General features: G+C 40.5%; 1 protein-coding gene across 2 annotated transcripts in view; it reads right to left on the reverse strand.

Moving 5' to 3' along the window:
• Positions 1-18,600, reverse strand: part of SYNE2 (spectrin repeat containing nuclear envelope protein 2) — a 387,860-nt gene that overhangs the window by 46,500 nt on the left and 322,760 nt on the right. For both annotated transcript variants that reach the window (XM_023517601.1, XM_023517602.1), the window contains 9 exons: positions 17,396-17,600; positions 15,608-15,787; positions 14,337-14,465; positions 12,980-13,134; positions 12,737-12,881; positions 11,146-11,240; positions 9,697-9,931; positions 7,372-7,566; positions 4,352-4,477 (listed from right to left, as the gene is read on the reverse strand). In XM_023517601.1, the coding sequence (XP_023373369.1) occupies positions 4,352-4,477; positions 7,372-7,566; positions 9,697-9,931; positions 11,146-11,240; positions 12,737-12,881; positions 12,980-13,134; positions 14,337-14,465; positions 15,608-15,787; positions 17,396-17,600 (1,465 nt within the window). The remainder of the gene's footprint in view (positions 1-4,351; positions 4,478-7,371; positions 7,567-9,696; positions 9,932-11,145; positions 11,241-12,736; positions 12,882-12,979; positions 13,135-14,336; positions 14,466-15,607; positions 15,788-17,395; positions 17,601-18,600) is intronic.

The raw sequence follows: 18,600 nt of genomic DNA on the forward strand, positions 1-18,600 counted from the left end.
AAAAAAAAAAAAAAAATACCCTAGATTTGTTACCAAACTGACTGCAAAGGAGAATAAGTCAGCCAGATAAGTTTCCTGTATCTTCACTTAACCAGATAAATTGCCTACACATTTCCAATTGTCCATGTAACGGTATGAGAACCTTCCAGCTATCTGAGTGCATAGAGCAGTGCCCTGCGCAGGCCTTGACTGTCTTCTCCACAACAGCAGAGCCGCAGTTAAGCCTTTGGACTCAAACACCAGAGGCATTGTCAAGTCCCATTTCTCCATACTGCCAACTGGGCAAAAAGAAGACTAACGAAAGAATACGCATGGAAGTAAATGTTGGCCTGTATGCTGGGTACATCTTTGAGAGAATACACAACAACTTTGCAATACTGATTGCTTCTGAGGAGAAGAAATCATAAGAGAAAAGTTTATCAAAAGCTTTGCACCTTTTGAATATTGAAACAAGTGACTAAATTACTTATTCAAAAATTAAAACTGTCCCAAAGGACTCAAGGTTTCAACAAGTTTTATGAACACAGATATCCACTGTGGCAATTTTTACAACAGTGATGTTAGAATATATAAAAATATATATAAAAATAAATTCTATCTATCCTACCTACCTACCAACCAACCACTCAGTTATTCAATCCATCAAACTGGCTGTAATGGGAACACAGTTTTACAAAGAGGAAAAGAAAGCTGAGCCTGGGCAGGTGACTAGCATGTTGTCCCCCAGTGGATCTGTGATGATATACTCACTGTCACAGATAGGCTGTTCAGGTTACTAGGGATCTTTCTGGAATATGGTCATTGGTAGAAGGAACTTAATGCTCTTTGCCACTGCCAGATTCTTTCCACTGATAGACAGGGTACTGAGGCTAGGAAAGCCAAAAGGATCCCACTGGAAACTGAGAAATGTGAAGCTCGAGAAAAATCATGACTCTTCAAGGCCCACATTTCACATTCTGCACAGGTTTCCAGACTTCATGGAGGGGAACTTTCTCTATCAGCTGAGGGTGTGACTCCAGTTTCTCTCATTTGTTACCAAAGTCTTGATCTAAACCTAACATGTAGAGATGGTAAAAACCTGAATAATAGGGATAGTAACTTTCTTAACCTAAAATAGACATTGACTGACATATCACCAGCAAAAATTCTACTGAATGGTGAAATGTTAAAATCATCTCCTTTAAAATCAGGACTGGCAAGAAGCAGCCAGCTATCATGCTTCTACTCAACACACTCCTGGAGGGACTGACCAGTGTGCGAAGAACAGGGAAAAAACACAGGATTAAAAGGAAAAACGATTGTCATTATTTACAGATGACAACTGCCCCCAAAGAATATATAAACAAATTATTGGAAATAACCAAAGAGATTAGCAAAATTGTTGAATGTAAGATAAATATATAAAAATCAATTGCATTTCTAGGCACCAACTGTAATCAATCACAAAATATAATTAGAAAAAGGCAGTATTTTCAATAGTTTCAAAAATATCACACTAAGAAATGAACCCAACAAAAGATGTATAAAACTATTAGATATGACCAATAGGAAAAATATACTGTATTTGTGAGCAGGAGTACTCATATTTTTTTTCCCCAAATTAATCTATAAATTCAACGCAGGCTCTGTGCCCATGCTCAGTGGTTAGGGTACCAGCCACATGCACTGGGGCTGGTGAGTTCAAACCTGGCCAGGGCCTGCTAAACAATAACAATAACAAAAAAAAAGCCAGGTGTTGTGGCAGGCACCTATAGTCCCAGCCATTAGGAGGCTGAGGCAAGAGAATTGCTTAAGCCCAAGAGTTTGAGGTTACTGTGAGCTGTGACTCCACCGCACTCTACCCAGGGCGACAGAGAGAGGCTCTATCTAAAAAAAAAAAAAAAAAAAAAAAAATTAAATGCAATTCCATTAAGACTCTTTGGAACTTTGGGACTTTTCATAGTTTAACCAGGTGCTTCTAAAAGTTGTGGAAGAGCAAAAAACCTAAAATACCTATATTACTGTGGGAAAACAAGGTATTATCACACCTAAAATTAAGATTTCTTACAATGAAGCACAGTAATCAAGGTATCATGTTATTAAAGCCAAGATAAACAGACCAATAGAACAGGGTAGAGAACCAAGAAACAAATCTTGCATATATGGAAACTGGATTTCTGACATTCAATAAACAGGCACAAGGACAATTAGTTATCCACATGGATAAAATTTTAAAAACGGATCTTTGCTTTAAAACTCATACAAAAATCTCTTCTTCAGTGAATAAAGATATAAACATAAAAAGTAAAATGTGAAACTTTAATATGGAGAGTTCCCAAAGGAAACAGCACAAATCACACAGGATGATATTGATAAATTCACCTATATTAAAATCCCAAAAATATCCTCTGTTGAGTCAGCAACACTGAGAAAAAGTAGGGGAAAAAACTCTCGGATATTCACTTCTGTGGTTTATCTTACAAGGATACAAGTGAATCTTTCTATGAGTAGAATATGAACGTTTTAACACAATAACTAAGAAAATGACATGAAGGCTATGTTAACCAGTTTGATGGAAGTGTTTCAGATTGTGTGTGAAAACACCACACTGTACCCCAGAAGTGCATTAATGTACACAGTTATCATTCAATAAAAAAAAATAAAACAAAAAAACCCCCAAAACTCTAGGATAGGAGAAGATGTTTGCAATATATACACTCAACAGCAGGGTAATATTTACAATAAATAAGTGGTTTCTTCAAATCAGTAAGAAAAAGATAAATAGCCCAATAGGAAAATCAGTAAAAGATATAAATAGGCAATTTCCAGAAGGGCAATAAAACTGAAAAATGCTCAGCTGACTAGTAAATTCTGATGAGATACTTTCTCACACCTGTCAGATGAGAAAAAGCTGGAACCATCTGACAATACCAAGTGACTGGAGAAGGGAGTATAAATGTTTTCTATTCCTATAAGGCAGACTATGCAGCAGTAAGAATGGATGAGCTACAGATATAAACACTGGTGATTCAAAATCATAACCATCACATGTGTAATCCCAGAGTTTTGGGAGGCTGAGGCAGGAGGATTGCTTGAGGCTAGAAGTTTGAGACCAACCTGAGCAACATAACAAGACCACATCTCTGCAAAAAATAGGGAGAAACATTGCTTGGGCATAGAGGTAGGCACCTGTAGTCCCAGATACTTGGGAGACTGAGGGTAGGAGGATCACTTCAGCCCAGGCATTCTAGGTTGCAATGAGATACGATGACTCCATTGCACTTTACCCAGGGCAATACAGGGAGACTCTGTCTTAAAAAAAAAAAAAAAAAAAGAAGAAGAAAAAAGAAAACAAATCATAATGAAGGAGAAAAGTTACATTCTATGTGCTATATAGTATCTGCTTGTATAAAGTTTAAAAACAGAAAATGCTTCTGTATTTCACTGAGAACTACACACATTTATTAAAACCATGAGGAAATGCATAAATATGAACACCAAATTCAAGGCTGTAAACCCATCTGGGAAAGGAAGTGCGTTGGAGCTCACACAGGGCACCTGACCACTCTTTGTCATGTTTCATTTATTCAGCAGGGCAATGATTTCATGGCAGTTTGTCATATTATTTGTAGTGCCTTTTAACACATTTGAAATATTCACAACAACAACAACAACAAAAGGTGTAAGGAGAAAAGACACTAATTTCTGGCACAGCTTGAAGTATGAGACTATCCATTCCTTCCTAATTTGTTGAAGTCACTGAACAAAGAAAAAAAAATTAAAAGACCATTCCAACAGGCGCTCAATGTTTTTTAAACATCAAATCTGCAGATAGGAAAGAGATTCAAGGAGTTTCCGACCTGGGAATTCCTATCCATAAGTCTGTCTGTCTTCTGCAAAGGTCTAAAATGTCCAGGAAGTTTTGCCACTGATTCAATTAGGCAGAATATAGTTTGGAAGGTTTTATAAAAATGTTATACTTCAGCAAAAAAATGCAACCTGCTGGCTTTAAAAAAACAAATTCTTTAGTCGGACTTTATTTTTAAAGACAAGGTCATTTGATAAGGGAACAGCTCTTATGGAAATCTTAGAGGCCACATCCTATATGACAAAAGAGGAACAGACAGAGAAATGATCTGAAGAAAATCCCCAGGAGGCTAACGAGTGAACTTTTGTAGAAGTCTTTCTCATTTTCCAACAAGGGTCAGAAAAGGGATCAATTCTAATTCCTTAAGAGATCAGGATGTTATGCTAGGTTGGAAAAACCCAACATGAAAATTCAGTCTCAATACGGAAACGAGCAAATTAAGTACTTCAAGTATACAGAAAGCAGTTACGTGATTATCTTGACCACAAGTTCAGCTTTCAATACCTTAATCAGGTCTTTTTCATTATGGAGGTCCTCATGAAGTTCTGGAAGAGGATCTTTACTTTGTGCCTTTAAAACTTGCAGCCTGCTTTTCAACACCTTGATTTTTTTTTCACACTGGTCCCAGGTCTATTTGAAAACAGTATTAGAATGGGTAAGTACTTTTCTCATCAGAATGGATCGTAGACATAGAACACCTCGTTTAATCCACGTGATCTTTTCTGGAAACACGTTTTTACAAATCAGAAACCCAGTTTCTTGTCTTGAGTAAACCATAGTCCGGAAGAGAGCAAGGACACAACATGACTGGTGCTGCGGTGCTGCTGTGAAGCTGGACTCACGGCTCGCTTCAACCACTGAGTTGGCTTCTGCTGGGAACTATTTTTTCCTTTCTGCTCATGTCTCTCATCTAACCAACCTTTCTTTCTTTCTTTTTTTTTTTTTTTTTTTTTGAGACAGAGTCTTAACTCTCTTGCCCTGGATAGAGTGCCGTAGATTTAGCCTCACTCACAGCAACCTCAAGAGATCCTCTTGTCTCAGCCTCCCAAGTCGCTGGGACAATAGGTACCCACCACAATGCCAGCTAGTTGTTCTATTTTTATTAGAGACAGGGTCTGGCTCTTGCTCAAGCTGGTCTTGAACTCCTAAGCTCAGGTGATCCACCAGCCTCAGTCTCCCAGAGTACTAGGATTACAGTGGTGAGCCACTGTACCTGGCCATAACCAGTCATATTTCTACTTTAAATTTCTGAAGAGTTCACCCCTGAAAAACTACTGTAAGGACTGACTGCTAACACTGTCAGTCTTGGGGAGTATGCTGTGCATAAAGCAAAAGCATTCAACGACCCTCTTTGCCTTCTTTTCCAATGTCACCCCACTGCTGATTCTCTGCCCCTTTCTACACCTTGGCTACTAAGTATTTTCAGCTTTATTAACTCATTATAATAACCTTAGGAGATGGCCTGGGCAAGTATTATCACATTTAAAATAGGAAAACTAAGTTTCAGAGAAAAATGACTGACCCAAGGACATGAAGTGAAAAGCCCAGCGGAGTGATGACCATCTTTCTTCCTCAAACCTTTGCACTACTGAGCAATAGCTGCCTGTATTTTCAAGTTTAGGGTACTTGTATTTGATTTGTTAGGATAAGTTTCTACTGCTAAGGTTATTAAAGTAGACACACACACAATGAAGCACTATTCTGTTTCTCAGTACAGCTACATCTAAACATGCTTGGGTTGGCCTAATTCTCTGTTAACACCTCACATGTCTATCTGGAACTCAACTAAGAAGAAAGCAAAGAGGCAGAGTGCAGTGGCTCATATCTGTAATACTACTTCTCTGGGAGGCCGAGGCAGGAAGATTGCCTGAACTCAGGAATTTGAGACCACCCTGAGCAAGAGCAAGACCCAGTTAGGTCTGCAAGTTTTGACAAATGTATACAGTTAACCACACTAAAATACAGAACAGTTCCATTATCCACCAAAGTTACACTGTGCTCTTTTGTAGTTAAACCCCTATCTTCACCCCTAGCCCTTGGTAATCACTAGGCTGTTTGTTATCCTTAAATTTTGTTTTTGCAGTAACCTGGACTCATATAGTGTATAATCTTTTGAGTCTGGCCTCTGAGCTGGCATGATGCTTTTGAGACTCAACTATTTTGCATATGTCAGTAATCTACTCCTTTTAAATGGACGTATGACAGTTTGTGTGCCCATTCCTAGCTGAGGGATATTTGGTCATTTCTAGTTTGGGATGATTATGAATAAAGCTTCTATCAACATTCAAAAAATATATAAAAGTAGAAAAACTAGGGCAGTGCCTGTGGCTCAAAAGGGTAGGGCGCCAGTCCCATATACCGGAGGTGACAGGTTCAAACCCAGACCCGGCCAAAAACTGAAAAAAAAAAAGAAAGTAGAAAAACTAGTGGGGCATTGTGGTGGATACCTATAGTCCTAGCTACTTGGGAGGCTAAGGCAAAAGGATTGCTGGAGCTCAAGAGTTTGAGGTTGCTGTGAGCTATGATGCCACCATACTCTACCCAATGTGACAGAGTCAGACTGTCTCAAAAAAAAAAAAAAGAAAGAAAGAAAGAAAGAAAGAAAGCAAAGAGAGAAGCATAACTTTGAGTCCTTATCTCTCTCACTAAACTGTTACATGCATTTACTTTATGCTTTACAAACAGGGCAGATGCCCAACAAATGTTTTCTGGTTAATGAATTTCTAACAGTCCTTATATCAAATTTAGATATTTATTCACAGGAGAGAAGCTCAGGCCCTAACTCAGCAGGTATTTACTCTTAATTCAGAAAAATATCTCTGGCAGTCTCAGTTACATCAAAACAGATTACAGAGGAGAGTGGGTTATAAGGAGCAAATGAGCTCAGAGAAACTAAAAATAGACAGCTTAACACTAAGAAGAAAGAAAGGAAGACCACAAAAGCCACTTCAGAACTCAAAGAGCACAGCAGGGCAAGGTGGCCTACAAGTTTAGTGCAGCCCACAATCCTTGAGAAAAACTTGCATAACAAAGCAATAATGATTTTTCCCAGTAATGACTCAAAAATCAAACATTTTGGTTGTGAAAGGTATAAAGTATCTGGGAAATTCATTTATGTGGAAAGATGCAATCTCTGATGTTAGCAGAAAATACAGTATCCCTGTGTTTGTTTTCATATATTATAACCTTAGTTACATGGAGAACATTAGCTTTGTGTATCAAACTTCCACTGATCACGGAAAAATAAACACCTTATCCCAAGTCCATGGTTCTCACACACACACACACAAAATTAAATATCTAAGTAGACTCTCATATGTTTTTGTACTTAACATTGAGCTTTTTGTTCTGCTGAATTATTATTTTACCACATTAACTGGCACAACTCATGGATTAGTAGAACCTGAGTTGGCAAACTTATGATATTGTGATTTCCTAAAATTATAGCCACTTCCACACAGCAAACAAAAATCTCATGTACGGAATTTGAACGTAACAAGTGGAGCAGTCAGTGGTGAGCTTACCTCTGCAATGCTCTGGAACTGCTTGATCATCTCTGCTAGCTGGAGCTCTGTGTTGTTCCACTGGTCTCGAAGTTGACGGATGCTCTTGTCAACTGACTCTTTACATTCCAGGTTAGTTGTGTGCAGTAACTTTTCCCCAGTTTCCAAGGTCAGTGAATAGGTAGTCTGCCATCTCTGAAAGTGGATTTCTTTATTCTAAACAAACAAACAAAAAAACCCCAGGTGATCTGCTTGAGTTTCTACTGTGATTAAAATATGATTGTGTATGTTTATTTATGTTTCCATCAGAGCTTTTCTTAAGTGTTAAAATAGATACACATTGGACAAATACGGCCAGAATGCAGACACACACACTCATTCACATCACAAGGTCATGTTTTACATCAAGCAGACAAGCATACTACCAAATGAGGTGTTCTTAAAATAATTGCCAAAGGTTGGCAAGATGAGATCCTTAGTGTAATGATTAGATACACAGAGAAATATTTAAGGTTATTATGGGCACATAAACATATCCACCAATGTATGCACTAAAGGCACACACACTTTAAACAATTCTATTTAAATGTCCCATAGGCATGCTTAAAAGAGATTTAAACTAGCTATTTATAATACGAAAATGAAGTAAGAACTTTTTAGTTGATTCATAGTTCCAAAAGCATTTGGTTTCTGGGGAAAAAAATTAAACAGAAAACTGTTCTAACTGTGAGTTCCTTCATCTTCAAATTTCTCAAGGAAAACATAACGTAGGCATTTCCCAAAATGGAAGCTGACAACAACAGAGCACTAATTTACAAAGGTATTTCGGAGAAGACTTGAGATTGTACAGATACAAAGGGGACAGCGGGATTTGCCGTCAGGAGACACACTCCAGTAAGAGACAGCAACTCAGCGACCATGCTCACTCCACACGCCATCTTTCCAGCGTATGAGTTGCTGGTCTTGGACACCTGGATAGAAGACCTGGTGTTCTCTGAGTCTTCCCTCATATGGCAGCCTTAAACTACACACCAAATGCTCCAGCCAAAACCTGGACTCCCCCTTGGTTTGGCTTCTTCTTCACTAGCCACATTCAAACTGTTAGTGAGTCTTATAAACTCTACCTGCAAAAATATCCTTTTTAACCTCCACTGAGATCACCCTTACCTTAGCCATCATAACAACTCTCCAGAACACTGAAAAAGCTTCCTAAGTATGGCAAACTGCTCTTCTCATAAAATGGCCATAACAATATTCTCAGGCTCACATGTTCTTCCAGAACCATGGCACTCTTTATCAGTGAGGTCTCTGTCCCTTCCTCTTGAATTTGTTGGCCTTGATTATTAAAGCATGGCCGGAAGTGAGGTATGTGAATCCTGAGGCTGGATCTAAATGGCCATATGACTTGTTCTTGGGACATGAGGGTTGGAAGCTATGAGTCACTTAAGAAGTCTGGCCATGGAAGCCCCTAAGTGGCAAGACATAGTGAAAGACACCCAAGGAGCCCGAGTTATCCCAGCTCCTGGCTGTCTGAATCTTTCCAGCCTAAAGGGCAAGCCACGAAGAGTGAGTGATTCTGCAGATGACATGTGCCCTAGCCACCACCTCCCTGAACTGTCTGAGGTGCCCAACCTAAGCAGAACCACCTAACGGTGCCCTGTCACACCTAGAACTGAGAGAGAATCTGACTGCTGGTACGTGGTGAGATGCAGGGATTCCTACATTTGTTTGAGTACATTTTCCTATTTATTTACTAAGTTGTCTGATTGCCCTATGAGAGTGGAGATCTTCTCCTTACTCCACAGAATATGCACTTAGGATAGAGACTGACACAGAGAGGGCACTCAGTTAATATTTGATGACCGGATAAATGAGTGAGGAGAGCCCAGGACTTCAGAGGGTGGTGTTTTGTTCAGCTGTTCACTTTTGGTGAAGAGTGCCTCTAGAGCTACATGGAACATGTCCAACTACTTCCTCTAATCCTGTGCTCATCAAGCAATTTCCTGATGGAAATCTTTGTTGCCTGGATGAATTTGCCCTTCAAGAGTGAGCAGGACTGCTGCTGTAAATTACTATGGGGGTGGTCAATTTTATACATTAATCAGTGCTTGGTGGTGGTGTGAGTCTGTCACCCCAGACTTCTTCTAATCCAGTCGTTTCTCTCGACTCCATGTCGAGCCTCACTGTTCCTGCATGAAGCATAAGATGGGTCTCTGACTCAATAAGCTAGGGAACAGGCTGTGCTTGGATCACAACATCATAAAAAACATAACACCAGAGGAGACCAAACGTCTTGTCAGTAACAACCGCCCTGTGGCTCTCAGACTGCTCCAATGCCCATCCTACCTTTAGTTCATGGATCAGACTTCTGATTTGGTAGAGGCTGTGGCGATCCTGGCCCTCCACTGCGCACAGCAGGTGGCTGGCATCAGTGAGGAAGCGTAACAAGTCCTCCACAGATGTGGTGAAGTATCGCCACTGCCTCACCAGTCCGGCAATGTCTCCCTTCCTCTGCCGAACCCCCTGGGCAGCGCTCTGCCACCGGTCTGCCAGCTTTGAGAATTCTGAAACAAATTCTGGTCTGGGGAAAACCAGATGGTTAGAGAATCTTGACATAAACATATAGAAAAAATAACTATCAATAGGGCATAGAAACTCAGACTCACCATTTATATGTACAGTTTACATGGAACCCCCCCTTACTTCTGAAAACCTGAGCACTTTTCAACTTAACTATGATGGAAGCTGTGGGCGGGGGGGAGAGCCTACAAACATGCAGGTTGGTAAAAGGGGCTTGGCAGACACTATTTGCATGTAACCTGGTATTTTGCCAGCACACATGACAGCCATTCCCTTAAACAAACGGAAGCTGTTCCATTATGCCAAATGCTGCATGTAAAACTAGAAATTGGATCAGCGGGAGACATATGGACAGGTAGGTGCCTTGTAATGCTATTGATTACTTGAGCATGGACTTGACATAACTTTAGTAATGAAGAGCATGTTTATTGCAACTACTCAGCTAGTTCTCTTCCAGATAACTAATACCCCTCATGTGAGGAATAAGGTCTTTATTATGGGTAAGTCATGCTTTTTTGCCATACTGGTCACACTGAAATGCGCTTATCCTTCTGGGATCAGCTTGGATTTGTTACTTCAGAGCTAGGAAATTATGCTGAAAGAAGATTCAGAGGTTTATGGGTGGTGATGTGGAAGAAACCCAGTACCTTATCAGGACATTTAAAAAGTATTTAAGTGGACGGGGCACCTCCAGGCTACCTGCCACGTGTTCTAGCTGCATGAGCAGCTCCCTTGTCACTGGCAGGCTGGCAGCAGGAGCTCTGCTCAGCTGAATGTCACCACCTAGTGGTCCTAACCCCAGGCACACAGCATGGGGACAAGTTCCTTCTTTTACTACAAGGACACAACGACCTGCTGGGAATAGACGTACTTTAAAAATTATTTTTTAAATAGCAAAATGTCGTAAGGATGAGGACAGAGAGAGAAACATACTACAGAAGAATCATGTGGGGTTAAAAACTTAGTTTACTACACTTATGTGGGCAGTTTCAAAAGCTTACGGACTGCTAACCCATACGCTGCCACAGAGAAGAGAGCTACCCGTGAATGGCTACATGGCAAGACCTGCTCCTAATACACAGGCAGGAGGTGGCCCCCTGGCGGTCTATCACCCAGTGTGGCTGCAAAGTGTGCGGCGCCATGGAGGAAGGCCTGCCCCGCCCACCTGCACTGCCCTCCAGTACCCAGAACCTTCAGGAGCCCCAGGCAGCTTACCTCTTCTCTATTTCTGTTGTGTCCAGGAGTTGTAAGGACTGGGTGATGTAAGAATCAGCAATTGTTTGGTTTATAGAAAGTTCTGCTTCTAACATCTGTATATGAGTTCAAATATAAAACATCATTTTATGAATCTGGAACTTAGATTTCCTATTAAAATCTAAGCTCACAGAGGAGAAGGAATGATTACTTTTTAAATTATTTGAGCCAAAATGCAAAAAAATGTTCAACTATCACATCAATCTCACCTGTGAATATAATCTTAGAAGCAGACAGGTCTAATAATAACTACATCTAACTCCCATTTATTGGGCATTATTTGCTAGACACTGTGAACAACGCATATCATCTTGTTATTTCTCAATCTCAGGACTTGAGTTCATTACCATTATGTATCCACTTGAGGAGAGGAAACTAAGGTACAAAGAGGTTCACTAATGAGGTCACTCTGCTTTTTGGCAGAACCAATTTCTTTGTATGATGTTAATGGAATAATATAGACTTAAATCAGTTTATATTAAAAAAATTTGGTAAACGAATCACAGACACTTTGTTTTAATTTAATTTAATTTAATTTTTTAAGACAGAGCCTCAAGCTGTTGCCCTGGGTAGAGTGCCATGGTATCACAGCTCACAGCAACCTTCAACTCCTGGGCTCAAGCGATTCTCCTGTCTCCACCTCCCAAGTGGGTGGCTGGGACTATAGGTGCCCGCCACAACATCTAGCTATTTTTTGTTGCAGCCATCATTGTTGTTTGGTGGGCCCAGGCTGGATTGAACCCACCAGCTCAGATGTATGTGGCTGGTGCCTTAGCCGCTTGAGCCACAGGTGCCGAGCCTTAATTTTATTATTATTTTTTTGAGACAGAGTCTCCTTCTGTCACCTGAGGTAGAGTGCTGTGGCACCATAGCCCACAGCACCTCAAATTCCTGGGCTCAAGTGATCCTCCTGCCTCAGCCTCCTGAGTAGCTGGGACTACAGGCACCTACCACAATGCTTGGCTAGTTTTTCTAGTTTTAGTAGAGATGGGGTCTCACTCTCACTCAGGCTGGTCTCAAACTCCTGAACTCAAGCAATCCACCTATCTCGGCCTTCCAGAGTGCTGGGATTATAGGAATGAGCCACTGTACCCGGCCTCATGGACACATTTTAACTGTGGGGTCCATCTATAATCACCAGGAATATTTTCAAATATTTATCAGCATAAGAATGGGAGAAACTCCTCTGTGAAATGATTAGTGCTGAAATTATAACGACACCAGGTATTTCAACACTGTAGAGAATTATTCAGTGAAAATGCAAGGATGAGTGAGAGGACTTTAATGCGCTTTTGGTAGCAAAGCTGCACAAGAAGCTTCCGTGAACTGCAGAAAATCTAGATGCTGTCATCAACAAAATAGAGCAGTGCAACAAAACAATGAAATTTGTAAAATGTGAGAATTTATAATCAACTGACAACTGAATCTGCTTAAAGATGTCCATTCTGTATTTAGAAATCAGTAGGTACTCTCTCTATTTATTTAAATCTACCTTCCCCTGACTCCTGCCCCAAGGTGAGTGAAGCAAGGGTGGCGGAGAACACAAGTTTACCTCATAGGTTTTCTGCTGCTCCAACAGAGCAGGAAGGCTGCCGGCAATATTCACTTTGAGTGTCTCTTCTGTCTTCTCCAGAAGTTGGACCCACTTTTCACAGCAATACAGAAACTTTTCATTCAATCCAATTCCCTGAAGCTCACTACACAGAAGTTTAAAACAAACAAAACACATCCATATGACCATGACATTCCTGAGCTAAAGCTAGTAATTTTACTAGGAGAGATGGGATGTTCTGACCTGCACCGCTCCAGTGCTGTGGCCGTGGCCCGGATCCACTGCCGGTTCATATTCTGCAATGTCTTCACAGCTACGTCACTAAGTGGGAGCTTGAGGCTCACTTCATTCAAATGTTCAATAGCAGGTGATTGGGCTGACAGTGCCAGCACATGATTCTATTTAAAAAATAAAAATTAGAGTACAGATTTTTAGTGCCCATAAGACGTCTAGATGATAAAAAGCCCTCTTTATCCCAAAGATGAAGAAAACTGGGCCTCGACAGGTAAATGACAGACAGACGGTGCCAGAGCTGGGCCTGCACTCAGCTCTCTTGATGCTATACATTTTCTAGAACACCAACCTGTACACATGACTAACCCTAAACAACCCAGGAAACAGAAAGTGATCTCAGATTTTGTCTTTGAAGAACATAGAAAATGGGCTTTTAAAGAAAAAGGACAACTTCTGGACCATTTGCTATGCCAACAACTTGATCTTCAACAGGTCAAACAAAGAACAATGAAAACGTGATCTTTAAAATAACACTAGCAAAGCATGGTATTTGAACACCCATATTTTCAAAGAATGTGAAACCAAAAGAGAGCAAAGTCATCAAAAAAATTTTTCCAAAAGATATTTCAGTCATAGCCTCTAGCTTAACAATATCTCGAGCAAACATCCTTAACAACATCCAACTTATCACTATAGAACTCTGCAGTAATATTCTAGGTCAGGGTCAGCACACTTTTTCTATAAAGGGCGAGATCATAACTATTCTAGGCTGTTGTGGGCCATACAGTCTCTGTAACAACTATTCAATGCTGCTCTTGAAGCGTGAAAATGCTCACAGATAAAAGGGCATGGCACGGCTGTGTTATGACAAAATTTTATTGACAGAATTGGTGGTGGACTTGGATTTGGGCAGAGTGCTACAGTTTGCTGTCTGCTGATCTAGGTTAAGGATATTGATTCTTAGGAGTTGTAAGATCTAGAATTATTTCTTTCATTTGTCTCTATTTACTAAACTACATTCACTAAGGTAATGAAGGAAAAATGCAAAAAATAGGGTGCTTTACTTTTGATATTAAAAGAGTCAGAAAAATTCAATTAATCACAATAGTCAATTCCCTAGGTTATTCTGGTTCACTGATGCTAATTAGTAAAGATATCAAGATAAAAAAATTCTACTAAAAAATTACTCTGGCATATTACTAAAACAGATCCCTACATTGTCCTACTTTTTCCAGACCTTAGGGAAAATAGCATATAAATGACTGTGCTTAAGAGTTACGTGATGCAAACAGATTCTATAACCTAACAGTAATTAGATTATTCTTAGCTTATGGTGAGTCTAAGCCCTTAGGAAAGATGGCAATACCAGGAATGAGTCAGGATTTTCTTCTTTTTCTTGCTGGTAGAGTCTATCCAAATTCTCTTCTTCATGCCTGATAAGATCTTTTAAAGACTCCAGCTGGTCCCCAAAATCCTTAAACTGTGAGAGAACAAACTAGAACAAGAGAAATTTTTGTTGGAAACTATTTTTAAGTGCATATAAAACAGAATGAAGCACAATCTTGGGAGCTGGTAAAAGTTCAAGTTGTTTTCAGTCCCCAGCAGCTCATTATTATCTCAAATATTCACAGATAAATATTCAGAAACCCCTTGGGTTTCTCTCTGTGCCTTTGAGCCTTCCCAGATACACAGGTGACCTGCTGGAGAGGACCACACAGAGGAAGGTTAGAGAGTACTTGGCTTTCTCAGCCCCACTGGTTAAACACTCTTTTTCCTGCTGAGATGGGATATTACAGCCCTGTGGCCTTATATGTAGTGACAGCTTATGCATTAACAGCTTTTTTTTTTTTTTTTGAGACAGAGTCTCACTCTGCTGTCCAGGAAACAGTACCATGGTGTCAGCCTAGCTCATTGCACCCCCAGACTCCCGAGTTCAAGTGATCCTCCTGCCTCGGCCTTCCCAGTAGCTGAGACTGTAGGCACTTGCCACAATATCTGGCTAATTTTTCTATTTTTAGTAGACAAGTCTCACTTTTGCTCAGGCTTGTCTTGAACTCCTTGCTCAAGGGATCCAACCACCTTGGCCTCCCAGGGTACAGGGATTACAGGCATGAGTCACTGTGCCTAGTCACTAACGGCTTTTTACAAAGGGAATAAAGAATACAACAAACAGACATGCTCTCAGCAACTAATTCTACGACTCAATTACCCCACTTGGAAATCCAAATGACTGTGAGATCTGAACGATGTATGAAATGTAATACATACAAGGTCAGACAACTCATCCCAGGAAAAGTGCTAAATATCTCATTGCTGAATATCACTATAGTCACTAGATGAGCAAAGGGAGTACTTTGAAGGTGACCAAAGTGATATTTAGCAATGAGGCATTTGCACTTTTTCTAGGATGAGTTCATTAATTGTCTGACCTCATATATCACTTCTTAAACTGATACGTTCAATAAAAAAGAAATGGTTCCTAAAAGCCTACCCATGTGATTGAAACTCAGATCATATATGTCTGGGGAGACCCAGCCTGTGCTTTCCTCAAAGAGCAGTCCCCAGAGCACTTACACCCTACTTCATAGGGTGGTACACGAGTGTCTGAGACTATTTGAATGGAAAAATAAGATGAACCTCAAACTCATTTGCTTTCATAAGCAGCATCTTTTCCAAATGAGTAGCCCTCTGGAGGAAGTGCAGGTGACCAGGGAGGAACATGTGTGTGCCAGACTCTGTGGGTTGTGGGAGCTGTTCCAGAAGAGGGGAATTTTGGAGAAAGGATTCTTTTGTCTTCTGCACATCATGCTGCAGCTCCTGGAGAAGAAAAAGGGATCACAAAACATGCCTTCCTCCTTCCTCACCACCATCCCCCATCCCTGCCTGCTTCAGCAACACCTAGGAGAATTTGTTTCCTGAAATTGTGGGCGTGGCTTTTTGCTACAGTTTATTTTAAATAGCTGAAAAGGTTAAGCTTTCTTTCTTTCTTTTCTTTCTTTCTTTCTTTTTTTTTTTTTTTTGAGACAGAGCTTCACTCTATTGTTCAGACTAAAGTTTCATGGTGTCAGCCCAGCTCAAAGCAACCTCAAAACCCTGGGCTCAAGTGATCCTCCTGCCTCAGCCTACTGAGTAGCTGGGACTACAGGCACTGGCCACCACATTCCACTAATTTTTCCATTTTTAGTGGAGGTTGGGTCTCACTTTTGCTTAGGCTGGTCTCAAACTCCTGAAATCAAGTGATCCTCCCATTCCAGCCTCCAGAGTGGCTGAGCTTTCTTAAAATGATGGACATGCCTGGTGCTGTTTGGCAATCTGTCAGTTTAGAGCTAAAACTCACCAATGTCCAATACAGTCGAGGCTTCTGGTCTACAGAAACCGGAGGTACCCTGGGTAGATTCACGTGCTTATATTTCTAATTATCTAACACTTTAAGGATCTGTTTTCATACCACTTCGAGAATCAATGCAACCCTCCTGCCATAGAATTTCTGATACAAATGGATTCACTTGCAGAAACTATAGAATCTTATTAATCAAGCTGATTGTGGGGCTACTTGGGAATTACTGCATGAGTGAAATTTCTGGGTTATTTTGTTTTTAAACAACAGCTCAGGTAAATGTAAATCAGAGATGCGATCAAATCTGTTGGCTTCTTTTCTTTTTTTTTTTTTTTTTGAGACAGAGTCTTACTATGTCACCCTTGGTAGCGTACCGTGGTGTCACAGCTCACGGCAACCTCAAACTCTTGGGCTTGAGCGATTCTCTTACCTCAGCCTCCCAAGTAGCTGGGACCACAGGCCCCCAGCACGATGCTGGGCTATTTTTTGGTTGTAATTGTCGTTGTTTGGCAGGCCTGGGCTGGGTTCGAACCTGCCAGCTCCAGTGTACGTGGCTGGCGCCCTAGCCACTGAGCTATAGGCACTGAGCCAATCTGTTGGATTCTTGTCTCCCTAATCAAATTGGTTACTACTTTTTGATTTAACCTATAGTACTAGAAGATACAAAATGCATCTATTCATCCAGTTGAAAACTAAACAGTATTCACTTTCTGGGCATTTTAAAACATATTCTAAAAATCACTATCCCCACAGAAAAGGTGCCAAGTCCATTATCACTGTCAAAATGGAGATTCAGCATGTATCATCCTTAGATGATCACAATCAGTTAAGACATTTTGGCTTGTTTACTTCAGACTTCATAGAAGACTTTTAATTTAGAGATTTAGCTGCTCCAATGAAAGGGTAGACCTGGAAGGAGACAGTGTCAGGTCCTGCTGACCCAGCCGCTGAGCAGCTACCTGGTCCTCTCAAACCCACACAGCTCAGTCGTGGCACCTGTCCTGACGGACCTCTCTGTCCTGTGGTCTGCTCATCCCTGTCTATTGGGCTTTTTTGACCTTAGTCTTCCAAATGGGCTTTGTATTCACCTTTGTGTCCTGCAGGGCTGGGGGAAGGATCTCTGCCAGGTTGTTTCCAGACATGTTGATGTTTGCAAGCTGTTGAGACTTTGCCTCCTGCTGCTCCAGCCGTGCTCTGGCTTCCGAGTGAGCAGTGTTATACGCTTCCCAGAGCTGAAGCAGGCTCTGGGCCTTCTGCAACCGGTCTGCAATGTCTTGGTTTACCTGGGTCCACCTGTTAGTACAACACAAACAGGATACTCATTCCATCCTTTCCCTGCAGCAAAAGTACATGCACACACTCTACTTGAAGGACCAGTGACAGTGCAATCCACACACTCTATTGAGAGTTGCCAGCAAGTGGATCATTGAAAAGATGCTGTTAAATGGTTGTTTTTTTTAATTGAAGCAATCACTATTATATAAACAGAAATCTAAATTAGTCTATTTGCTTGACTTTATAACATTCAACAAAAACTACAAAATTTGTGATTGGCAAGAAATATCTATTTTATTTTATATATATAAAAATGCAATCACTATTATAGAAACAGAAATCTAAATTAGGCTATATGCTTGACTTTATAATACTCAACAAAACTATAAAATTTGTGATTGGCAAGAAATATCTATCTCCCACAAAGAGGGAAAAAGCAGTGGATTGTATAAAACTTCTCCACATAGGGTTATAGAGCATGTCCTTAAATATACCTTATTTAAATTATTTTTATAGCAAATAAAATTTATTTTTCAATAACAAAAGCACCATGTTCCTTATACAAAACTATAAGTAAACTATTTTATTTATTTTTTTGAAAAAGAAAATGACTTTTTTTTAATACACTAATGCATTTATGGGGTACAATGTGGTAATTTCATTGTACCCTGCTGATTTCATAGAATTGGGGGAGGAGGTCAGATTGAGGGAGGTTGAATGGTAGGTTCACACCAAATTATTTTATATACAGACTATAGTCTCTTGCCTCTTTCCCATTTAACTTTTTTTTTTTTCTTTTTTTACAGTTTTTGGCCGGGGCTGGGTTTGAACCCACCACTTCCGGCATATGGGGCCGGTGCCTTACTCCTTTGGGTCATAGGCGCTGCCCAAAAGGAGGTACTTGATTTTTTTTTTTTTTTTTTTTTTTCCAGGTTTTGGCCAGGGCTAGGTTTGAACCTACCACCTTCATACATGGGGCCAATGCCCTACTCCTTTGAGCCACAGGCATCACCCCCCA

This window comes from Otolemur garnettii, unplaced genomic scaffold, assembly GCF_000181295.1.
Source record: "Otolemur garnettii isolate 467f Iridium unplaced genomic scaffold, OtoGar3 scaffold00115, whole genome shotgun sequence".
NCBI classification, from domain to species: domain Eukaryota; kingdom Metazoa; phylum Chordata; class Mammalia; order Primates; family Galagidae; genus Otolemur; species Otolemur garnettii.